The 27,233-nt window shown below is 34.1% G+C and overlaps 1 protein-coding gene across 1 annotated transcript; it reads right to left on the minus strand.

Moving 5' to 3' along the window:
- Window positions 1-21,162: 21,162 nt before the first annotated feature.
- LOC131073407 (transcription factor MYB13) lies at window positions 21,163-22,494 on the minus strand. The gene is made up of 3 exons (XM_058009854.2): window positions 22,349-22,494; window positions 22,125-22,254; window positions 21,163-22,042 (listed from the first exon to the last, which is right to left on the minus strand). Exons 1-3 carry the CDS (start codon window positions 22,479-22,481, stop codon window positions 21,415-21,417), a joined length of 891 nt encoding a protein of 296 aa, XP_057865837.1. The 5' UTR covers window positions 22,482-22,494; the 3' UTR covers window positions 21,163-21,414.
- Window positions 22,495-27,233: the final 4,739 nt, after the last annotated feature.

Here is a 27,233-nt window from a genome sequence, read left to right on the forward strand (position 1 = left end):
AGCACAACCAATGCCCATTATGTAATCTCTTCATTCTGGTTGTATGCAACACCATATCAACAACCCTTTTACATAATGGTCACTTTACTGCACCTCTAGCATACCGATACACACTAATGACCTCACAACAACACTTCTCCCATAGTGGTCCATCTTCTATTCCGATTGACATCAAACTCTAATTCCAATAGCCTCTTGTTCACTAGTTGACATCAATGTCAGTGATACCGGTAACATCCTATACTGGTTGACATCAATGACAACACAATGCCAACATGGACAAAAATTCGGAAAGAAGAACTGTTTGTGATAGCATCAAACATGCTAGATTACAGTTTTGGTTAAGCTTAATACCGGAGGTGTATAACCTCTTACATAAACCCAACTTGATCACCTATGATCGACCAAATCCTCTGCACAAATGATTATTGCATTATTCGCTCCTTGCCTATGATCTACAATGAGATCTTACAAATATTTATACAAGCCCTGGACCTAAACAATTAGGTTGGCCACCCAAATGATAATTAAATAGATCCATTACATAATCCTAAGATAAAAGCATAATACATGTCAGCCTAAGGCCAAACAAACATCATCCGATTAATAAAACATCATGGAAGCACATCAGAAGGATCCACCAACATGTTACATAAAATAGGTATATAGCCTAGATAATACCAGATGTAAATTAAATCCACACAAAACAAAGCAATGACACCAATCAGTCAAGGCACAAACACAATCACCATAATCATCTTGAATCCCTTCTAGAAGTTGCACCAACACCACTTATGCATTTCATCAAAGATCTTCAATAACGCTCTGCCAATGAAACCCTTACCAGACCTACAAAGTAGGCTTACTAGAACATAGGATAGCATCCGATCATCAAGTCAAGACCAAATGACTGAAACATACTTCAAAGGCATATTAACCATTCACACAAACTTATTCCATCATCAAGATCATACCAACGACAATCAACTGATAATCTTCCCAATCCAATCCTTCTACCACAAGTCGGTAAACAACCATAACAACTAGTGTTGACATCAATGACAAAACATCAATACAACACATAATCAATTCCTTCATATTGCCAATAGTTCTTGTTGTTGCATCTTGGAGGACATGCTTATAATGTTTTTGCAGTATCTTAGTTCATATTTTATTTCATGAAATATTTTGAAACTGTGTCTATCAATGTTTATCTCATGATTGTGTCTCATTGCACTCTAATAATAAAGAATTTTGGGTGAGTTTTTTTTGGCAACTTGTCTTGGCTTGATAGTATGGAAGAAGTGTATGAGGATTTTATTGAGGAATCATGTAATGACTCTATGTGGTATGTGTGATGTTGGATGGTTTGTTTGGTGTCGAATTTGGTCTAGTGTTGTTTTTTAGGGTATTTAGTAGTTATCTGGGTAACAAGGTTTGTTCTCTTGCTTGTGGTGCATCTTTGAGGATCTCCACTAGCATTAAAAGATGTGTTGAATTTTGCTTGGGTTCCACTATGGCTTGTGGGGATCCACTTTGTGATAATTCATTTGGATGAAGTATTTTTGGGATAAGTGGTTGTGTGTTATACATATTGCTACACATTACCCTATTACCGATCTTGGATGATGTGAAACAACATGTGTGATGCTTGGGATTACATTGGATAATGTGTTAATATGTTTTAGGTCCTGTCTATCCCTTGGATAGGACCACTTTCACCACAATTATGTTATCTGGCCGACCTTGTGGGATCACTTCTTGTCCCTTGTTTTGGGCGACCTAATTAATGTTTAAGATGATGTTGATGATATATAAAAAATATCAAGTCAATTGAAAAGTGTGTGTATTGAAGTGGAATATGGAAGATGAAAATGTAAATTTGTAAGTGTGTGTGGTGGAATTATTGGAGTTGAATTTCCTAATGGTTGCTTGAGGCAGTGCACCAAGAGAAGTTACATTTAGATGATATTTTTATATGTAGTGTTATTGAAGGATTATTAATTGTAACTAAAATATTCATGTATCTTGCTCAGAGATAGTGAATCTTCTTAGAAAGTCCCTTTTATCTTTCCCTAAAGAAGTGACCCTCAATCTGCAAGTCCTTCTGGAGTAGTGATATTTTTGGGTAGTGAGACCTAAAACAAATTGTAATATTGTTTATATAATACTCTCACCTTGGTTTTTACCTTCTTGGGTTTTCCATGTAAATCATGTGTTCTCTTGTGCTTGTGTGTTCATTGCTTATCTTTATCTGCTAATAAGATTAAAGTTTAAAGTTGAATTTGATTTGAGTTATAAAGAGGTAAGATTTGTTCAAGATTGTTTCAACTCTCTTAGTCTTGGGGTTTGTCTAACACCTAGTTCCTTGTTTGGAATTTTGAGAGGTATGAGTATCCTCTACTTGTCTAAATAATTGGAGAAAAATAATTTCATTTTTGATACCAAGGCAACCTTTATAGAGTAGTAATGAATGCCTCATGTTTTATTTGAGGAAACTTTGGGGACTAGATGAAGCATAACACATGCTTTATAATTTAAAACTTATAAAAACCTGATGGGAACTTGGGAATATGTCCATCTAAAAATATTACTAGACATGTGGAGAATGCATCATTAACCATTCTATAATGAGCAATTGGCCAATTATACTCCACCTTTGGGTAATAGTCATATACCAAAATGTGTCTTATTCTCAATCCCATTGTATATTGATTCTCTAAACCTATGAATTAACACATCCTTGATAATTATACCAAATATGCATACATATAGAAAGTCCTTTATATTATAATGTTGGTAAGTTGATCTTGTAAATTATCACCTATAATTTCATTCCAATATAATATGATGTCACCATTTAGGATCATTGTGATGAAATATATATATATATATATATTATTCAAAGGTACTCTCTACCAATAATCCCATTACTTTTATCAATAGATTAATTATATTTCATTGACCTCCTATTGAAAATTTCTTATGTATAGGGTTTTAGCGATTTTAGAAATGGTAGCATTTGAATGCTTCATCCATTTGAACATCATATGGTCATGACATGCCTCTGCATCCTCCTCATAATTTGTTTTTAGAGTAGTATTTTGAAGGCATCTTTGACAACATAAACTATTAAGCTACCCATGATCCATTTATATTTGATAATCATTCTTATATATTTAGGCCATAATGCTAGATGCATTCCACCACTAGCTCTAGTCATTACAATGATGTTGGAAGGGCTATTATCTTCTCCAATCTATTTTTCACTATTTTTTTGGACCTACTAGTGACATCTACAACTCTCATTCTCTAGTTAAGCTTCATGAAGATCAAGTTTCTTAGGTTTGTCTCTATGATATTTCCCCATGTCGCATGGTGATTTTAGAATTTGATTGTACTCCATTAAATTTGTACTTTATGGATTTTGCATGAGATGTCATTGGAGCCTCTAGTAATTGGTAAAACTAATTCAATTTTTTATTTGAATGATATTAGGGATTTTTAAACCTAAAATATAGGGTTTTCAAAATTTGCATTGAAAATTTCACTATTTCTTTGTGAAACTATATGGGATTGTTAGCTTTTAGTTCAATATTTTATGTTTGCATGTGTAGTGTCATAAAATTGTGACCCTAGCAATTTTTGACCACATTAGGGTCCTCACACATGCAAGATCAAATCCTCTAGCCTGATCTGAGATCAGAGATTGCTCAACCCTCGAAATCTGCCTCTTCCTTGGCCTCTGCATCACCCTGACTGCATTATGCCCTGGAGAAAGGGGTAGGACAGGGGCATGGTGCCCTTGTCCTCCCAGGACAGGGGCATGGCGCCCCTTTGCCTACCCTATTTTGGGGTAGGATCTCTCTTAAGAATGCATTGTAGGTTGTGCAGTGAGCGGGAAAACTTCCCCGATGTTGGACTATGACAAAAAATAGTTTCATTAACACTAACTGACATGTATTTAAGTAGAATTTTCCCTCTCATTTTCATTAGTTCAATAAGGTGAAAATTTGCGATCAAGCATTCAAGCATTCAAGCATCCCTTTCAAGCATTGAGCATCTCAATTCTCCCTTCAAGGCTAGGTGTTGCATTCAAGTCAAGTATTCAACCATTGAAGAGGATATTGATTCCAACATTCAATTTCACACAAGCATTTCTATCAACGTTGCTATCACAACCTCCTTTGAGGTGATTTACCATTATCTTTCATTTACATCTATTTGCAAGTACTTTCTTTCATTACTTGGTTAATTCCAAAACTGGGGTTTGACCTAAAGGCAAACCCCCAATCCCAACCCATTTTCCTCTATTTTTTATGTGTAGGTTGCAGGTGCGCAGCTGTACTTTTGGATTCGGGCTCCATTTGTAGAGGTGGAAAAACACTTTTCATTTCGCGGATTTTTTGGAGGACCGTGTATAATCCCACCATGGTCTGGGCAACTTTTCCTCAAATTCGCAGGGCAGGCTCGTCTCAACATATTAGTGCCAAATCTAGGTGCACAACTTCATCCCATACTTTGATCTAAAGTTATAATTAGCACTTTGTCACTTTTTCACTACATAATTCATTCAATTCCTTTACATTTCAAATAGGAAGAGGGGATTAGCTTATCATTCCCATTTGACTTAGAATTCTATCTTCTTCTTTGAAAGTTGAATCTAGTGAATTCTCCTCTCCTCTTCCAATTTAATTGGGTGAAAAGTGTTTGAAGGGAAATCCGTACTAAAACTCTCATCTCTCCTTTGAGGGAAAGGGTAGTTTTCCTCTTGATCTCATATTCACACATGTTTCACCCACCAATACACATTGGCCCCATTACATTTTGGTGAACCCAACGTCCTGCATGCTCTCCTTTTAACAAAATTGCATATTTTTCATTTGCAAGTTTAAATTTTCTGCAAACTTAGTAGTTAAATCATTAAAAACCCTAGTTTTTAAAATTAAAATTGAACTTGTGATTTGTAAAAAATTATTGTGGTTATCTTACATTTGAAAAAAAAGTTCTTTATCAAATTCAATTTCCTCGTTGTCTTGTTCAATTTGCAAATCAAATTTACAAAATTAAGAGGTTGCTTGTTAAAACCCTATTTTTCAAAAATTATCTTGAATTTGTGCAAAAATTGGATTTCCATTTAATTTTCAGATTTTTTATTGTTCTCAAACTTGTTTTCATTCCTACAATTCAAAATTTTAATTTCCCTCCTTTTTCCCAAAATTCAAATTTCAAAATTAAGTGGTTGGGTCATAAAACCCTAATTTTCAAATTTAATTAGATTTTGTGCAAATTTTAATCAATTTCATTCAAATTTAGATTTTTGAACATTTTCCAAGGTGTTCCTATCCATTAGGTTTGACCTTTTTCAAATTTGCAATTCAATTCCTCTTTTTCTTCAAAACCCTAATAGGGTCCTATTTTTACATTTGAACCTCCATTTCGCCCATCTAGAGGTTGTAAAATTCGCCAATTTTTTGTGGTTAGCTTTGAAATCATCGGAATATTCATCCCTAAAAATTTTGAAAAAAGTTGGTCGGACCATGTGCGTTCCCACCACGGTCCTTGGCTTTTTTCCCAAAATTTTGGGAGACTGTTATGACTTTATTTAATAGCCTTAATCTAGAAGATTGGCTGATTTTGTTGATTTTTGATCCCTCTAGAATCGAAAATACCTCCAAAATTCAACATTTCAAATTTCAAGAAAATTTTAAAAATTAAGAGGTTAATTATAGTCTGCCCTGATTTTAAAAATTCTAGTTTTAAAATTAAGTGGTATTCCCTTGGCCCTAATTTTAAAATTCCAATTTCCTTTCATTTTTTTTTGGAAATTGTGTCATCCTCTTCCTCCAACAAAGTTCAAATTGTGTAATCATTATTTTCTTAAATTTTGCATTACTTGATTTTGTAAGCTTTGTTCCAAAATTCAAATTTCAAATTTTCCCTCCAGTGCATGAGTTTTACCATTGTTAGTCCTACCTATCTTATCCCCGTTAGATAAAGCATTATAATTAAGGCCTCCAAAGGTTTAATTACTGAGGAGATGGAGCCTAATTTGGGTGACTTCTTTAATGAGGATCATGATAATTCTTCCCATCATAATCATGTGCCTATTCACCCCATTGATGAATCCCATGATGAAGAAGAAGATTTAAATAGGGTCTCTATAGATCAACTTTCCACATTGGACAATCAATTTGATAACTTTCAATAATGGATGTCCCAAGAATACCCTAATAGTGAATCTCTTCCATTAATTGAAGGCCTTAAATGCATGATTTAGAGTGATAAGAATGGAATTGATATATTGTGTGGCATTTCACATATTGTTGATTCTAATGTCATGCCTATCAAAAGTTGTGTCAAAACCCTAGGTTATTCACAACCGTCAACACAAGTCAATCCTTCAATTCCTTTGACTACTCTTATGACTAGTATTCCTACTTTTACCTCCAACATCATGGCTAATTCAACTCAAAGTGTCATTCCTACAACCATTGGTTATGGGAGAAATCCCTCTTCTTCATTTAATCCTCCATCTTTACCTATGTCTTCCATGAGTATTCCTATTATTCCTTAACCAATCAATGTGACACAAGGGGGCAATTCCTTCAACAACTTTGTTCTTCCTTTAAGTGTCCCTTTTCCTACCCAATCATCACCTATGCCTACTTATCATAATGTCCCACCACCTTATTCTCAATCCATGCCTTCATTCAATAACATCACACCACCTTCTCAATCAACTATGTCTAACACCAATTCTTCTACTAAAGCAACAATTAATAATCTTGCTCAAAGAGGGTCTTCCTTACAACAAAAAATTGCTTTTATGAGTCGATCATAGTTTAGTGTGCCCACCTTTGATGTCGCGAGCCTACTATCTCTTGATATTGTTAAAGCCATGCCCACTAAACATGTTGAGATCCCTCAAATAGAACTCTATAATGAAAAAGGTGACCCTCTTACGCATGTTAAAACATTTCAAACCTTGTGTACCGATTTTGCTTATGATCAAAGATTGCTTGCAAAATTGTTTACAAGAACGCAAAGAGATAAGGCTTTAAAATGGTATTTCTCTTTTCCTTCTTATTCTATCACTTCTTTTCAACACTTGGAAAATTCTTTCATTCAACAATTTCAAAACAACATTGGTCCTAAAATCACTTTGACTGATTTAATGCATTGTAAACAAGGTGTTAAAGAAAAACTGACTGATTTCATTGGTAGATATAAGCATTTGTGTGCTCAAATTTCTTTTCATGTACTTGATAATTATATTTAAAGAATTTTAATTTCTAATTTACAAAAACATATCAGGGAAAAACTTCTTTTGTCTGAGTTTACTTCCTTTCCGTAGTTGTGCGCAACACTCCACAATTATCAACTAGGTATGAGTCAAATGGAGAAATCCACTCCTATGGCTCTGAGTGATAAAGGGGAGAGTGTTCAACAACCATTTGTGAAGTTCAAACCAACAAAAAGATTCATCAAGTTCAATGATACAATCAACAACCACAATGTGAATGCTACAATAGGTGTGTCTTCTATTTCTAATTTTTTCCAAAGAGAAAGACATTTTACTTCTTTGAATGAATCTTAACATAGTATTATGTCTCAGTTGTTGCACAAAAATGTTATCAAACTTCCTCCTATAATATGAGTTGATCCTTCTAAACTTGCATCCCCTTATTTTGATAACAATTCATTTTGTCAATTTCATCGTCAACCTAGTCATGATACTAATAAATGTTTTGCATTGAAGAATAAGATTCAAGACTTGATTGATATTAATACCATATCTGTAGCAAGTGTGAATGATAAAGGGAATACATCAGTAGCTCCTCCTAATCAAAATATTAAAAATTTTATTGATCCCTTTCCTTCTCATACCTCTAACGTTATTGAGATTGTGCCTAATTCTTTCTCTTATGAATAATTTACCTCTATGGCTCCGAATTAGGTTAATATGGTAGAAACACAAGATACGCCTAAGGATCCTTGTATTACATTTAACCCTAGTGAGACCATTAGAGCACCTGATGTCCCTTTATACATAGGTGAGAAGGTGAACGATATCCCTTGTCGTGGTGTCCTTATTGATCCCTCTTGCATGGTCAATGTCATAACTGAAGAGTATCTTTTCACTTTACAAATGCATAAACCAATATATGATTATTCTAATGTGGTTGTGAAATTATTTGATGGATTCTCTTGTCCTACCATTGGCTCTATCACCCTTCCTATTGAATTTATACTAAATCCATGGATGTTGACTTTGTTATCATACCCTCTTCTAAGCAATTCCATGTGAAGTTGGGCTATCCTTGGCTATCTTCCATGAAGGCTATTGCTTCTCCAATCCACAAGTGTCTGAAATTTCCTCACAATGGAGAAATCATAACTATGAACCATATCTTATTTCGTCCATCTAAAAGAAGCCTAAGTGTTCCTATTTATTTCTTTTGGCCTAAACATTTCAATCTCTTCCATCAAGGAGCGATGCTCTTTTTCAATCTTATCAAAAATGGAAGAAAGATATGATCTTATCCTTAAGTCAACCTAGATCCCCAACACTTGACATTCATATTATTCTTCAAGATGAGGTCCTTCCCTTCACGGATAGAACTAATCTCCCTCCTAAGGAAGATTGTCAACATATTCCAATGGATGTGACTATACCTTCTCCTAAGAAGAGAAACAATGTTACTCTAAGGTTAGACCTATACCTCCTCCTCATGATGGACCTGGTCTTCTTCCTACACCTACCATTCCTCCTTTCTATGGTGCAGTTCCACCTCTTTCCTTTTATCAAGAGAAGAGGCCTGCTTATTCTCTTGTTCAACCAAAAAGACCTCAACCTAAACCTTCAACTATCAAGGAGAGAAACATTCCTACTTTTTCAAGTGTTCCTCCTCCTTCTTAGCCTTCCACTAAGACTCGTCAGAATCGTTGTGTGAGATAATGCCAATGAAGACGTTGTGTTTGCGCTCATGAAGCTATCCCTTAAAATACTCAATCTCCTCAAACTCCAACAACTGACATGATTCCCTTTTCTCCTAATCAAGATGTTCAACCTACATCTCCAAATCATAAGTTGCACAAAACATGTGATGGTTTTACTCCTATTCATGTTCTTGCTCCTCTTTCTTGAAACTTTAATGACAAGAATCGAACAAGAATTTATCAGCTAAATAAAATTTTATCTATGATGGCAATAAAACTCCTAATTTATCAACTAAATTTTCACAAACCCTAATCCTAGCTCCTAGAATTGAACAAATTGACTTAAAACATGAGCATAGTCCTTTTCTAGGATCTTGTGATAGCTCCATATGTTGTGCTTGATGTCGCTCCTCTGCCATATTGCTCACCTTCCCGAAATAATGATCAACAAGATCCAGAGGAAGATGTTGTGCTTAATTAGCAATATTAGCAATGTAGATCTTCTCTCTATCTCCTTTCTTGCTCTTTTGTGACCATTCTTCTATGTGTATCCATGTTCTTCTATTGTTCCCTAAATATCTACTTGAGGATGATGAAAAGCATTGAGATATTTTCTTGGTCTCTTTCATGTTGACTCAAAAGACATCCTCTCTTCCCTTTCTTCTAAGGTAGTGTCCTTCTTTAGGGAATGACGATTATTATATGCACATATACATACATGATATACAAGAGTTATCATACATCATACTGACCCCCAGGAAAGGGAAACTACCTCATACCTCCTATTTTGTGTTCATTATCCTTGGGTTTATTCCTTGAGTGGGGGCTAAATCCTTGTGATAATGTGCTTCCTCTCTTCTCTCTCTGGGGTGTATCCTACCTTAAAGCAATTGCTCCCAATAAGGCACACGATCGCTTTAACGTGTGGGCATACACTTTGCTCATATTTTCCTTCTTGATACTTAAAATTACTTAGTAAACTTTGTTTTGCTTTGTAATATTTTGTATCCTTGTTTTCATGACTCATAGTGAGGAGAACTTTTCTACTTGCAATCATGGTTATTTCCTTCTTGATCTTCCCTTTTACTTTGGCAATCAAAGTTGTAATATTCTAAGTCCACTGGGGCCTTGGCGCATCTTGCCTCCTTGATGTGGTAAAAGTCTTTCAATCTTGTTTCCTTGTACTTTACCGATAGTATTGGAGTACACTCATACTCCCGCTAAAGTGTGGGCTAAATGTAGTGTCATAAAATTGCGACCCTAGCAATTTTTGACCGCATTAGGGTCCTCACGCATGCGAGATCAAATCCTCTAGCCTGATCGAAGACTAGAGACTACTCAACCCTCAGAATCTTCTTCTTCCTCTGCCTCTACATGACCTTGTCTTCACTCTTCCCTGCCACACCCCTGTCCCCCTAGTACAGGGGTGTGGCACCCCTATCCCTACCCTATTTTGGAGCAAGACCTTTCCTAAGCATGCATTATAAGCTGTGTAGTGAGCGGGAAAAATTCCCCGATGTCGGCCTGTGACAAAAGTCAGTTTCATTAACCCTAATTGAAATGTATTTAAGTGGCATTTTCCCTCTCATTTGCGTAAGTTCAATAAGGTGGAAATTTGTGATCAAGCGTTCAAGAGCATTCAAGCATTGAGCACCTCAAGTCTCCCTTCAAGGCTACGTGTTGCATTCAATTCAAAGATTGAACCATTGAAGAGGAGATTGATTCCAACATTCAATTTCACACAATCATTTCTATCAACGTTGCTATCACAACCTCTCTTGAGGTGATTTACAATTCAGTCTTTCATTTACATCTATTTGCAAGTACTTTCTTTCATTACTTGGATAATTCCAAAACTATGGTTTGACCTAAAGGCAAACCCTCAATCCCAACCCATTTTCCTCTATTTTATGTGTGTAGGTTGTAGGTGCGCAATTGTACTTTCGGATTCGGGCTCCATTTGCAGAGGTGGAAAAACCCTTTTCGTTTTGCGGATTTTTCAGAGGACCGTGTACATTCCCGCCACTGTCCAGACAACTTTTCCTCAAATTCTTAGAGTGTTTTCGTGTCAACATATTACTGCCAGATCTAGGTGCACAGCTTCATCCCATACTCTGATCTCATGTTATAATCAGTTCTTTGTCAGTTTTGCACTACATAATTCAATCAATTCTTTTTCATTTCAAATAGAAAGAGGGGATTAGCTTATCATTCCCATTTCACTCAGAATTATATCTTCTTCTTTGAAGGTTGAATCTAGTGAATTCTCCTCTCCTCTTCCAATGTAATTGGGTGAAAAGTGTTTGAAGGGAAATCAGTAAGGAAACTCTCATCTCTCCTTGGAGGGAAAGGGCAGTTTTCCTCTTGATCTCTCATTCATACATGTTTCACCCACAAATACACATTTTCCACATTACAACATGATATTGAAATAATATGTTTCCTATGGCATTCTATAGTTAAACAATGTGTTTTCATCTTTGGTTAAATAGCTATTTCTTTCAAATTCCTTAGTTTTTTCCTTTATAATTCTCTTTAAAATTAAAAATTATAATATCAACGGTGTTGTTTAAGGAAATTACATGACATATATAAATCTTGACATCTACAAGATTTTTCTTTGATTATTTCACTTGGGTCTCAAATTATTAGGAAAATGTAGTTTTAGCCATTCACATTCATGTAGAAATTATCCAAGATTATTAGGGATATTGGAAACAACAAAGAGAGAAATGCAATAAAAATGAAGATTAGATTGAGTGAGTTGAAAAGAGCAAGGAAGGAGGTACATATATAGGAAAAATATCCTACCTACCACCCCACCTAAAACTTTCTACATCGGAAAGCCACCTAAGCATGATTATGCACTAGCACCCCCCCACCCCACCCCCTCTTACACATAGCTTAGGTGAGGAAAAGGAGTGAGTCCTAATAGAAAAGACTAATAAGGTATTGAAGTATAATCTACTAACAAAGAAGAGGAGGAAACCTTGTGGGAAGAAACTCCCCCCTAATTGAGGGTAATAGATGAGAAGTACAAAACCTCATGCAAGGAAAAAATTCTTCCCATGAGAGAGAAGAAGGAGAGAGACCATGCAACCTATCCTCAATGTAGAATCTCCTATAGTGATAGTAGCTATTCAAAAATGAATGTTGAATTTGATCCAATCCCATCACACATTATTCCTCCCCTTGGGAAGAAATAGAACCACAAAAGTATGTAAGCTATCTTCTCATTCCTAAAAGGAATATGAGGGAAGGAAACTCAAGATACATAATGTCTTTGAACTCTACTTAAGTGTCCCCATGCTAATGTTGAAAGGTACAATAATCAAATCAAGTTTTCTAGTCTACAATGATGAAAATGACGATCTAGAATATAATGGAAACCAATGTATATCATAGTCGAAAGGCAATGATCATTCTTCCAAATGCTACTCAAATATCTCCACACCAATTCCAAATGGCAATGAATGATAATCTAGAGAAGGAACAAGAGGGCCTAAAGATGTCTCATAAAATGTGAAGAATAAAATGTAACTCCATATAAGTTGTCATGAAAGAGGAGATGAATGTACTCAATAGTGCTCCCCACATCTAGAAAATTGGACTCACAAACCAAATTAGCAATATTTGTCAAGTACTTGAACCAAGTAGTTATCTTTGAAAGACTAAAATACACATGCTACATTGAATCAGTGGAATATCTCAAAGAAGCATCACTCGACTTGAAAGTAGAAACATTAGAAGAATTTTCCTTAACTATAGGAGATACAATATATCCTTAATTGTAGATTCAAATGTATGTGGATGATCAGTGTCTTTAAATAGATCATTCCCTAAGGATGTATCTCCAGAAGTTGGTGTAGTAGGTGTCTCAGTATTAGCCAAGAGAACAACATGATTAGATGAATATTCAAGATCTCCAAAATACTATTAGATGATGATCCAAGCAATGAAAGGGTACCCAATGCACTCTATGTGATTAAAATACCCCTCATAAATTGTAATACCTATTAGTCCATATACTTTGTTATGTTTGTTAGACCATTTATTCTTCTGATATATTCTTTATCTATCCTAGGAATAATTCTAAGGAGATAAGGCAATAGACCACACTCATGACATTGAATAAATATCCCTTGTTTCCAAGACTTTAATAGTTCTATAATGTTAGATTGATGATAGAAGGATAAAATTGTGGTTTAGTTATGATGGACTGGACCCAAAGTGAAACTTTATCTCAATTCATGATTACATGCATAGTTTCCATATTGTGTCAATTAGTCTTAAAATGAAGAAAATAGAAATAGATGTGGAAGCATACAACACACAACTCAAAGAACACCCCCTTGATTTACTACTAGAGACACCCCTATAATTGGCAATTTATGAGTGTAGTGCATAGACAAGTCAAGTTAGACTAAAAAAAGGCACTTTATAACAATAGTGTAGAATTCACTCCAACGGAATAAGCATGAAAAATTGACCACTTTCGAAAAAAAGGCATTCAATTTTATATTATGATTTGAAATTTGTGCCAATTTTAGGTGTTGCCTATGTATACATGTATTAAACTACACAAAATTAATACATTTTTCAAATTTTACAAATTACAAATCAATGTGTTTTTATTTTTATTTTTTAATGAGGGAAATGAGAATAAACAATATATACCACTTTGACGATGAATGTGACCTCTTAGCCTAAACTTGATGGCTAAATGCAAGTTTGAAGGAAAATGCACATCTTAAGAAAATTATAACATTGAATTGAACGGCAAATGGGTCAATACCAAATGCAATTTAAGGTTTGTAAAGAAAATTGCTACCCATTCAAACTGGATATTCCTGGTCAAAGGAAATCCAACTTGGAAGGCGAATTGGAGAAACAAAGGTACCCTAGCAAAATGCAATTCATGTGGGTAGTGAAAAGCTTGATTTGCCCGATCTCTCACCATACAACTTGATGAAAAATGACCTTCAATTGTTGCAGCTTTTCACACTCATTTTGAAGCCTCTCTTGTTATGAATGCATCCCAAGCAGAGGACGAAATGGGCAAAATTTTGCGTAGATTGCTTTCATGTCGAATAGAGGTGATTTGGAAGGTGGCGAAGAGGGTTCCCATGCTGAAACTAAGCTACTGGTTGCAAATTAAGTGGTTGTTTGCTTATTATTAATAGATGATTTTGCTACCCTCACACAAGCCAACAAGCTTCAACACTAGAAAGGACACAAGTTTGGAGGTATGAAGCATCAAACATAGGTCAAAAGCTTTATTTCAAACCAAAAAAAGGATATCAAGCCAATCTAGATGGACTCATAAAATACAAAGTCAATTTACAGAATATCAGGTCGATTTACAAGTATATCTGCAGATCGACTACCAAAGTTCATGCTAGAATATTGCAAAGATTATATTAATGGAAGGTGAAGATCATGCCAAATTTGCATAGAACATGCCAATTCATGCCAAAATAGTGGTATTTTCATGCCAATGCAAAGTTCATACCAAATGAAACAGTAAAGTGAAAATATTCACCAGATGACACGGATTTTGTAAATATCTTTTAATTTACCATGAAATTATAGAACACTTCATTGATTTACAAATCTTTATGCTGAATGTCAGAGTAACTTGTACATAGTGGAGAAAATTTAACTCCAACCCAACTCAGATGTGTGAATGAGGAAAAGATAGCTCCTCTCCCCCAGCAAATAATGTTACACAAATATTTAAATCATATCATGTTATCTAATTTCATGCCCTTACTATGGTAAAACCATTAATACCTCAAGAATTCCTAAAGGAGAGGAAAAGAGACTATGAACCCAAGAGATTTTAGAACACATGAAAAACCTACAAGATTTATTTCCTAAATAAGCATTTGAAAAATCCACTCAAATACTTATAGAGGGGCACAATGCATGAGAAGAATGCTATTTATTACTTCTTTTAAATTATATTTCAAATAGTTGACATAGAGGCAATATTTATTATTCTTTTAAATTATATTTCAAGTAGCTGATATAGAGGCAATTTTGTTTTCCTTAGATAGATGATTATTACAGAAAAAAATAAGATGGGTAGGCACTTTTCTCATCTTAAATTTGTGTAGAGATAGAGATGTAAAGGACTCATAACAAAACATAGAGATATAATCTAAATAATATTAAAGAAAAAATAACACTACTTTTATAATATATATAGTTACAACCTTTGGAAGAAATACACAAAATCTAATCATGGATGACACATTTACATTGGTCATAATTCTAGATCTCAAAAAATTATATGCTAAGAGAATGCAAGAACTATGTATATTCATATCAAGATGATTCAATTCACCAGTACAAAAAGAATAAGAAAAACTGATATATAAATCTTAAGATATTGTAAATTCATCCAAGCTTTACACTTTTTGAATAAGTTATATAATAGTGAATGATTTTTTCTCGAGCAAGTCTTGTTAGCATACTTAAACATAGTATATCCTCTAGGATATTTATGAAGAGATTTATTTTACCCATAATACTTGGCCTGAAATTTCTACATATGGGCTTCAATCAAAGGAGATTGAATTAAATTGATAATATTATTAATGAAAGAACATGGATTAAAATTTTGGGTAGGTCCATTATTTTAACAATTGTATTTACCAAAAAAAAAAAGAGATATTAACTTGCATCCTAAAGACTTGGTAGAGGTTGTGTGATCTAAGGGAGAAGTCAATCAAATTCAGAAGTGTATTTTTCTTAATTTGATCAACTTTTGCCTTCAAGAACACAAATTCTACAAATTCCTTAATATGCAAGGATGCTTCTCATTTATTTTGTAAGTAGAAGTGTTAAAAAATTATCCAACCTCATCTTGTATAGAAAAGAGTTTAGGTTGAAAGTGATTTGACGGAACCCAATTTTCTACTAGGTGCCACATGGCACTATGTGTGCACTAACTAGGTTTGATCAAACCTTTCGTTGATTAAAATAATGTGATTATAGGCATGGTTCATTTGAAAAATTTATTTACATCAAGAGTATCTTATGTGCTTTAACCCTCCTTCCATAAGCCAACATAGTACACAAGAGGTATGATTTTTATCAATGTACTTGTATTTGAAGGTATCCAATATACATTCAACTATCATCAAGGAAATCCTTTTATCACTAACATCCTAGATCCTTCAAGAAGCATTTATTATAGAAAGACTTCAATTTGTGAATGACAAAAATTTACTTCAAAATTATCATTACAGACATTTGTATACTTGCATGTTGTCTATTGATCTCTAATATGACCAAAAATTTGGTATCTCCTATGAGTTGACCTAGTAAAACTTGTTCCCTAGCAACTAGAGAATATCTTAAAGATATTTTAAATAGAAAACATTCAATTTCAAAAAGTATGAAAAATTGAATCCAAGGGAATAAGCATGAAAAAATGGCCACTTTCAAAAAGGAAACATGCAATTTTAAATTATGATTTGAAATTTGTGCCAATTTTAATTGTTGCCTATGTATACATGTATTGAATTAATGTATTTTTCAAATTACAAATCAATGTGTTTTTTTTTAAATCTTGTGAGGGAAATGGTAATCAACAATATATACCACTTTGACAATGAATGTGACCTCCTAGCCTAAACTAGATGGCTAAATGCCAATTTGAAGGAAATTGCATATCTTAAGAAAATTATAACATTGAATTTAACGGCAGATGGGTCAATACAAAATGGAATTTAAGGTTTGTAAAGAAAATTGCTACCCATTCAAACTGGATATTCCTGGTCAAAGGAAATCCAACTTGGAAGGTGAATTGGAGAAACAACGGCACCCTAGCAAAATGCAATTCATGTGGGTAGTGAAGAGTTTGATTTGCCCGATCTCTCGCCATACAACTTGATGAAAAATGACCTTCAATTGTTGCAGCTTTTCCCACTCATTTTGAAGCCTCTCGTTGCTATGAATGCATCCCAAGCAGAGGGTGAATTGAGCAAAATTTTGCGTAGATTGTTTTCATTCGAATAGAGGTGATTTGGATGTTGACGGAGAGGGCTCCCATGCTGAAACTAAGCTACTGGTTGCAAAATTTAAGTGGTTGGCTGCTCATTATTAATAGATGATTTTGCTACCCTCACACAAGCCGACAAGCTTCAACACTAGAATGGACTCATGTTTGAGGGTATGAAGCATCAAACATAACATAATTAGCAGGTCAAAAGCTTTATTTCAAACCCAAACAAGATGCCAAAGCCGATCTAGATGGACTCAAACATAGGATAATTAGCAGGTCCAAAGCTTTATTTCAAACCCAAAAAAAATGCCAAGCCGATCTAGATGGATTCAAACATAGGATAATTAGCAGATCAAAAGCTTTATTTCAAACCCAAAAAAGGATGCCAAGCCGATCTAGATGGACTCAGACATAGAATAATTAGCAGGTGAAAAGCTTTATTTTAAACCCAAAACAGATGCCAAGCCGATCTAGATGGACTCAAACATAGGATAATTAGCAAGTCAAAAGCTTTATTTCAAACCCAAAAAAGGATGCCAAGCCTATCTAGATGGACTCAAACATAGGATAATTAGCAAATCAAAAGCTTTATTTCAAACCCCAAAAAGGATGCCAAGCCGATCTAGATGGACTCAAACATAGGATAATTAGCAGGTGAAAAGCTTTATTTCAAACCCAAAAAAGATGCCAAGCCGATCTACGTGGACTCAAACATAGGATAATTAGTAGGTCAAAAGCTTTATTTCAAACCCGAAAAAGGATGTCGACCGATCTATATGGACTCATAAAATACAAAGTCAATTTACAAAATATCAGGTAGATTTGCAAGTATATTTGCAAATCGATTACTGAAGTTCATGCTCGAATACTGGAAAGATAATATTAATTGAAGGTTCCTACAAACATAATGGAAATCGTGCCAAATTTGCATAGAACATGCTAATTCATGTCAAAATAGTGGAATTTTCAGGCCAGTCTTAAACCCCACACACTAAGCAACATATTGAGCTTAGATAATGTTATTCAAATTTTAGTGTTTAACACTTTTAAGCCTAGAAGTGTATTCTTAGTGTGACAACATATTAAACAATATATTAAGCCTAAAAAATATTAGTCAACTTTGAGTGTTTAACACTTTTAAGCTTAGAAGAAAGAGTAACCTTAGCGCGTGTGATTTAAGCTATTGCGAATTTTAATGCCACTACAAAATGATACCAAATGAAACAGTAAACTGCAACTATTCACTAGATGACATAAATTTTGTAAATACCTTTTAATTTTACCATGAAATTATAGAACATTTCATTGATTTACAAATCTTTACGCTGTGATGGAGAAAATTAATCTTAAATATCCACATAATATCAAAATATTGTATGAAATTAAGCACTAGATTTTTATTTTTTTTTAAAAAAATTCAACAAAATTTACAAATATTTGTCAAAAATTAAGAAAATTTATAAATAACAAGAAAAAATTCACCAAATCATTGCAATTCTTCACTTGAACTAACCCTATAATATAAAAGTTCACCAAATTATTGCAATTCTTCACTTGAACTAACCCTGTAATATAAGGAAAGTGTTTAGAAGAAAATTCATAGAAAAAAACTTCAACCCAACTGAAGTATGTGAATAAGGAAAATATACCTCCTCTCCTCCAAGCAAATAATTTTACACAGATCTCTAAATCATATCATGCTAACTAATTTAATGTCCTTACTATGGTAAAACCATTAATACCTTAAGAACTCCGATAGGAGAGAAAAATAGACTATGAACTCAAGAGATTTTAGAACGCATGAAAAATCTACAGGATTTATTTCCTTATTGGGTTTCAAATAAGCACTTGAAAAATCCACTCAAAATACCTATAGAGGAACACGATGAATGAAAATAATGCATTATAGAAAAAATAAAATGGTTAGGCACTTATTTCATCTTAAATTTGTTTAGAGATAAAAATGTAACACGGAAATATAATCCAAATACTATTAAAATAATTTTAACATTACTTTATAATATATATAGTTACAATCTTTGGAAGAAACACAGAAAATCTAGTCATGGATGATACAAAATCTAATCATGGATGACACATTTACATTGGTCATAATTCTAGATCTCAAAAAATTATATGCTAATAGAATGCAAGAACTATGCATATTCATATCAAGATGATTCAATTCACCAGTACAAAGAGAATAAGAAAACTTGATATAAAAATCTCAAGGTATTGTAAATTCATCCAAGCTTTACACTTTTTGAAAAGGAGCAAGTCTTGTTAGCATACTTAAACATAGCAAATCCTCTAGGATATTTATGAAGAGATTTATTTTACCCATAATAATTGACATTAAATTTTTACATATGGGCTTAAATCAAAGGGGCTTGAATTGAATTGATAATATATTATTATTGAAAGAACATGGATGAAAAGTTTGGGTTGGTCAATTATTTTAGCAATTGTACTTATAAAAATAAATGAGAGACGAACTTGCTACCTAAAGACTTGGTAGAGGTTATCTGATTTAAGGGAGAAGTCAATCAAATTCGGAAGTGTATTTTTCCTAATTTGATCAAATTCTCCCTTCAAGAACATAAATTATACAAATAGCTTAGTATGCAAGGATGCTTCTCATTTATTTTGTAAGTAGAAATGTTAAAAAATTATCCAACATCATCTTTTATAGAAAATAGTTTAGGTTGAAAGTGGTTTGTGGAAATCCATTTTTCTATTGGGTGGGAACTATGTGTGCACTAAGTAGGTTTGATCAAACCTTTCGTTGATTAAAATAATGTGATTATAGGCATGTTTCATTTTCATATTTTATTTACCTCAAGAGTATCTTATATGCTTTAACCCTCCTTCCGTAATCCAACATATTACATAAGAGGTGTGATTTTTGTCAATGTACTTGTATTTAAAGGTATCTGATATGCATTCAACTATCATTAAGGAAATCCTTTTATCACTTAACATCCTAGATCATTCAAGAAGCATTTATTATACAAAGACTTCAGTTTGTGATAGAAAAACATTACGTCAAAATTATCATTACAGACATTTGTATACTTGCATGTTGTCTGTTGATCTCTAATATGACCATAAAGTTGGTATCTCTTATGAGTTGACCTATTAAAAATTGTCCTATTAATCTCTAATATGACGATAAAGTTGGTATCTCATATGAGTTGACCTAGCCAAACTTGTCCTCTAGCAATTAGAGAATCTCTTTAAGACATTATTAAATATTATTAGTCCTTGTCAACAAACATGAAGCCAAGATTCTTGTGAACTAAGAAGTGGAATTGTGCAACTAACAAGATCACATATGTACTTGCTAAAGCAATTTAGAGTTATGAATTTGCCCCCAAAATAGGACACAACTCTATGCAAGATCCAAGATAAAGGGTAGAATCAAGTCACATATTTTTTTATTTTTCCTGTCAAAACAATAAATTTCAACACTTATTGAAAAATACATGCAACATTTTTTAATAATTAAGTTCAATACATACATTTGCATGTTATATGTTGATCTCTATTATGACCATAACGTTGGTATCTCCTATGAGTTGACCTAGTAAAACTTGTCCCCTAGCAACTAGAGAATCTCTTTAAGACATTTTTAAATGTTATGAGTCCTTGCCAACAAACAAGAAGTCAGGATTCTTATGAACTAAAAAGTGAAAGTGTGCAACTAAAAAGATCACATATGTACTTGCTAAAGCATTTTAGAACTATGAATTTGCCCCAAAATAGGACACAACTCTATTTAAGATCCAAGATAAAAAGTAGATGAAAGTCACATATCTTTTTAGTTTTTTGTTGTGTCAAAACAATACATTTCAACACTTCTTGGAAAATACATGCAAGATTTTTTAAGAATTAAGTTCAATCCTCTTTTATATATAATTTCCTAACTTGAAATTTGATAATATATCATTTAAACTCATCTATGTTTACCCATTCTATTTTATTAGTTTAGTTTAAGATTAACGAAAGATTTAATTTCCTTTATTCTTACAGATTACTAAAATATTCTGTCAGCACTCTTGCTAAGGCGCATATAGTTTTAAATGTACAAAGTGTTATACGCTCTGTATGATCTGACAACCCATGATCACAAATAAAAAATAGTCTGAGGACTTCTCAGAAGATACTTGCATCCTCCTTGATTTCATTACCATCTCACAAATCCGAAGCCCTTAAATCTAATCATGATCATTAAACCAATCAATTTATCATAAGATTTCGAGAGGAATTTCATATAATATATACAGATTTGATTCATGGCGTGTTCGATGAATCCTACAAAATCTCTCCATAAACCCCTAGTTCGTGTGCTGCAAAATACCCTAGTTTGCATTTGGGCGCCTTGACAAAAACCATGAGGATTTAGACAAATAAACTCTCGATTCATTCCACAATATGAGAAAGTTGAGAGCAACGTGCTACAAAACGGGTGATGACCCAGCTTGCCTCAAAACGTTTAACCAATAATCCTCATCATTAATCTCCAACTCCATATTCCAGAATGGATGGAGATTTGCATTTTCGGAATCCATGCTAGTCAAGAGATCATCTTCTAGACATGTAGAAGTGAAATACTGAGATTTCAGGTCTAAGCTGTTCTCGTAAATTACTTCAGATGTGCTCGTTGAAGTTGCAAATTGGCTCTCCCTAGGCAACCAACTTTCCTCATCTTCAAAAATCTGATTTCCCAAGACAAATGTCTCATCTATAAGTAATTCCTTAAACTTGCTATCATCAAAAGAATTTACACCATTGGACTGAAGCCAATCTAATGTTGAGGCCGAATCCACAGTGCTACTCTCACTGCCTATGCTACTCATACGCGAAAAGATATGATTTGAAGCATTTTGTGAATCGGGCAAGTTACAGAATGTGGCGGCAGAATCAACTGAAGCTGAAATCGAACTGTCCCCCTCCATGGATGAATTTAAACTTGTTGCAGGATCAATTCCCCCTTGCAGAAGACGTTTTTTCAAGTGGGTATTCCACACGTTTTTTATCTCGTTGTCTGTTCTTCCAGGCAGGTGCGAGGCAATAGTGGACCATCTGCATCATATCAGAATTCATTAATGAAAAAGTTCAAAGGCCTGAGGGAAATGGTGAAAACAACACAGGATAATCACAATACCTGTTGCCCAGAAGCTGGTGAAGCCTAATAACAGTTTCCTCCTCCTCTGTACTAAACTTTCCTCGTTTAACATCTGGTCTAAGGTAATTAACCCATCGCAGACGACAGCTCTTACCGCATCTCAAAAGCCCTGCCGCAAATGAAAAAAAGGAGATTATCAGTTTCTATGAAATACAGAAACGGTGAATGAAATCATGCCTTGAAAAAGTTAATAGAATTGGAACCTGCTTGTTTAGGAAGCGCACGCCAATTTCCATGGCCATTTTTTCGTATGAATTCAACGAGAATTTGATCCTCTTGAGCAGACCAGGGACCTTTCTTAAGACCCATTTTATCACAACAGGGAGATCGGCCCATTTTTTCAATTCACAAATTGCTGACTCCAAATCAGCCACAAGCTCTGCTTTATGTAGTGGTGATGAGGTTATTACAAGGAAACGCCACAGCACGTGCACGAAATGTATTGTAATGGATTACGTTTGAAGTTTTGTCATTGTGCGTAGCAGTCAAGGTTGACCGACGGCCATAAAACTTTATAATATTCTGTCATGCAATTGCTTCGCTGTTTCCTTGCCTTGTAATTTAATCAGACTCATTATTTTAACTCGAATTCTACAAGGTGTGAACGTGATTACTGCCGTGTTTCCAATATTTCAATGACTATACTTTGTCACTCGTACAATGGAGATTGCACGTTTTGAAATCTTTCCTTCCTGGAAGAAGCCCATCTTTTTGACCCAATCAGAATTGTGTTTGAATGGCCGCAAACACCAAGTGGGACATTGCAAGTCAATAGTCAGCAGAATAAATGTTTCAACACCTTATTTGACTTGTAAACGATTATCTATTGGGGTTTCAGTGGTGGGACCTTTGCTGTGGGACCTTTGCTTTAAAGTGTGAACTATGGATATTACTAGGAATTTCATATTTTGGTGTGAATGTGTATGTTGAAGAGGTGTGGAGGTCAATTAGAGAAAAATATGGTCTATTTTTTGCATACTTTTGTGTAAAGCATGCGATCAATTGATAAGGTCAATTAGAAAATGATGTTTGTGCAATAAACATCTTAATGAAGAAGTGATAGCTTCAAGTCACCGATGTATCGACTTATATGGATCCAAACATGACTAAATCAGAACCTAATCATGATGATAGTCAAGCTCCATTACTAATAGGCTCATGTTATGTTTGCAATAAGGAGATAAATAGAGAGAGAGAGAATAGGCTTATATATACATACATAACTAGCAAATGAAATGGTATCAAAGTTAGCTAACCCATCCCGTAACAAAGAAATATTTTTTCCTATAGCCTTATCAAAAGCATCAACAATAAAACCTTTCTACGGGTTGGCATTGATTTTTGATTTTTGTAATTGATATGATTACCTTCCTTTTAACATCTTCCTTCATCAACTTATTTACCATCCTTATGGCTTTGTCAATGAGAGCTGTCACCTAGGATATTATGGTGAAAAACCTCTCCTGCTGTTCACCATCGTGCTTATGCCCCATAGAGACAAAATCAGACCCTATCACGCTCTTAACCGCGGGAAGAAGATAATATTCTTCAATAATAAAATGCCTTCTAATCTGCATGTCTATCTCCTCCTTGGTGTAGTTATAGTCCATTCCAAACCTTTTCCTTCCGGCATTTTCTAAGACAGGAGCAATAAAAGAAAGACTCGGCAATATTGCCTCAACCAACGCCTTACCGCATTATTTCCATTTCTTGGTAAACAGAAGAGAATTTAATATCATCAAGAATTCTCTCAAACATCCATCTTATTGAACCATTTATCAAGAAATTCTTCCAAAAATCTTAGAAGAAAGACCCAATGTGGATTCACATCCTACGAAAGTACAAGTGTCTTTGCTGTCACCCTCACATTACTGAGCTTTTCTGCATCGAATCCATTTTTTGATCCCTCGAGGACGATGATGGGATATAATAGGAAAATGAACCATTTCTTGATCAGAAGACCTGATCCATATGTTTGTCCTTAGGTATGTGTATCCTTTAGCTCTCTAAAAGAGGTCTCTCCTGAAGCCCATGCCGTTTGACCCACATGTCATCCAGTCTTGTCTATAATGATGGCTTCTTTAATCTCTTCTTTAACCTGATTGGGGGCCGAGATCATCTCCCGTTGAGAAAGATCAACTCCCACATTGGCCATGATGTCCGCCACATGATTACCTTGTGTTCCTTTATTTTCTTTAACCAGGGCTTCAATTTCTAGTATTGAACTTCATTTCCGCTTATAGCTTTATGCAAACTAGAGAGCCACCTTCCATATCAACATTCCAAATCACCTTTTCAATACAAAGGCTAAGGTCACACGTCAAAGCTTTCATGAGGGGTAAAAAAATTGGCGATATAAAAAAATTGTCTTTTTCACTCGTCAAAAAATTTGAGAAATTCGTCTTGACTTTTTATTTGGCTTGGATGTAGTACATGTATTCATGATAAAAAGCAAAGCATAACAGATATTTGAAAATATTGGATATACGATGCTAATTAGATATTCAATATTTTTCAACATATATTATATAATATATGATATAGTATATAGTATATATAATCTAAATTATATTATGTATTATATAATATATATTAATATTACATTATATATTACATAATATATAATATATTAAATATTAATAATATGTATTATTAATAGGCCTAAATATTATATATTATGCATCGTATTTTTGAAAATGTTAAAAGAAAAAGGTATATCCGGTATCTGTGGGTATTTTATATACTCCACTGTGGCCGTCCGTGGGTCATTTTAACCCACGGGTTTGGCGATTTCTATTCAATCCAATATCCATTTTCAATCAGATATCCGATTCTTGGAGCAAGTTTTCATCAAATCCAAGCATTAGGAATGATTTTTTTTTTCAATTTTCTTGTCTTTTTATCATTTATTCGTATTTTTTACATATAAATTATGTTTTTATTTAATTCAAATACACTATGTTGTTTGAAATTATGTTATTAAACCAAATGTTTCAACTTCAAATTGGTAAAATGGTTGATAACAATGAGAATCCACAACCGCCACAACCACCATAACCCTCTATTATTAAACCCCCCCTCAATAATTAATGAGTTAAGTGGTAAAAATTTGGACCAATTGAGGGGCATTGTTGATGTTTATAGAAAAATCCCTCATCTATCCTCCATGTTAACCGCACTAAATGCAATAATTTCCAATGTAGAAACTGTCACCACTGAGCATAATGTTGTTATTTTGTGGCGAGAGGCGATGAGGAAAAACTATGTGAATGGCTTGTCATATGACAAGATGAAGAACCTTGAGATTTCTAAAGATGATATTGCCACCCTGTTTGTTAACCCTTGCACTAGCCAACCCATAGATGTGAAAAAAACAAAACTTTACATCAAATGGTGTCAAAATGATGTTATGCGAAATAACTTTTGGGATCATTGGTGGATGATTTTTGATAGACCACCCAACAACAATCTCAATGTGCCTTTCTAATTCATCAAGAAATTATATGCCAAATTTCGTCTGGGCAAGCATGTCAACTACTTTGACATCAAGCATTTCTAGGGCATGTGGGGAGGTATGCTCTAGGATAGACCTAGGGCAATTTGAATAGTACAGGGCCCATATGTTCCCCCTCCTCACACTGCTCGCCCACCTCCAACATAGCCTCCAGATATTATTGTTGAGGCAACATCACAGACTATATCAACTATTCACTCTTTGAGTAGCCTTTTGGTTTCTCAAGCCACAACACTAACTCACCCACATGATGGCGATGTTAGTGATGGATCGGGTGGCGCTAACACATCCTCCTCGCCTCCACATATTCATATGTTGCATACTTGCATAATGTGCCATCATGTATGCTTGGGTTCTCTTGGACAACTTGTGGATTAGCCCATTGACACATTTGATTACGATGTGCATAATATGGTTGGTGCACCAGATGAGATGATAGGGTTTGGAGCACAGCCTAGGGAATCCACACATGCTAGAGATGAGGAGGTACCTTCATCGTACACTGACAATGTAGTGGTAAGCCAACTTGTAATTTTATAGTGCATTTTATTTTAAATGAATATTTATAAGAGATAGTATTAAGTACTAATGTCTGTATGCATGATTTATTTAATAGTTGATGTCTAAGGAGGAGTTATCATTGGTCCACGACACCACCCTCTCGATCATTTCATTTGGGCTTGATAGCTATGCAATATATATTTTTTCACTTAGTCGTTTACATGTTTTACTGTATAGATGCTTGTAATTTAAATTTTTATTAATTAAATTATATATTAACATACCTATTTATCTTATTTTGCTCTTGTAGGACACACCTAGTGTGAGTGCAGTGCCCCACAATCCAGACTCTGGAATCACAATTAGAGATAAGGGAAAGGTAATTGAACATAAATTTGATTGAATTTTAAGAGTTTAAAGAACTTATAATGAGTATACATGTCTAAATAGATTAATAGTTTCACATACTTATCATTTTTTATGTACAGGGAATTGTTGGCTTCACATCCTTGTTGACTACACCCACAATACCTGAAGAAGCAAAAGAACACCTACAATACCTGAAGAAGTAGAAGAAGAGATTCCTCAAGTACACGTGTTTATTTTATTTTGTGTTTAGTCTATAGATATGTTCCTATCATTGACAATTGTATGCTAACTTGTATCAATATTATGTTTGTGAACATATATAGGTTGCTTATGAAAATATGATGATATCCCTTCTCTACCACAGGCATATTCTATTATTCCTGACCATCCTAAGAGAAGACATGGACTTGGGGTAATCAAGAATTTAATTTTAGATTTCAACTATAGTTCAATGTATATTGATTTTGATGTTAAATTTTTTAATGTAAATTATATAATATAACTAATCTCAATTGTAGTTTGATTTTTTCTTGTGCAAGATCCTTTAGAGCCAAGGAGTGCTTCAAAGAGGATTGATTTTGATGATCCATCAATAGTTTAGGATGTGATAGAGATATTTTGGGATACATACATGTCTATTTGGCATGTATATATTGTATATGCACATACACTTACATATAAGAACATATATTTTGTTTGAGTTG

The sequence above is a fragment of the Cryptomeria japonica genome, chromosome 10 (assembly GCF_030272615.1).
Source record: "Cryptomeria japonica chromosome 10, Sugi_1.0, whole genome shotgun sequence".
Classification (NCBI taxonomy): domain Eukaryota; kingdom Viridiplantae; phylum Streptophyta; class Pinopsida; order Cupressales; family Cupressaceae; genus Cryptomeria; species Cryptomeria japonica.

Excerpts from the sequence above, each read along its gene's own strand:
- LOC131073407 (XM_058009854.2), bottom strand. The coding sequence starts at position 22,481 with ATGGGCCGATCTCCCTGTTGTGATAAAATGGGTCTTAAGAAAGGTCCC. Across the intron at positions 22,255-22,348 it reads TGCGCTTCCTAAACAAGCAG|GGCTTTTGAGATGCGGTAAG; the intron begins GTTCCAATTCTA and ends CATTTGCGGCAG. Across the intron at positions 22,043-22,124 it reads CACCAGCTTCTGGGCAACAG|ATGGTCCACTATTGCCTCGC; the intron begins GTATTGTGATTA and ends GATATGATGCAG.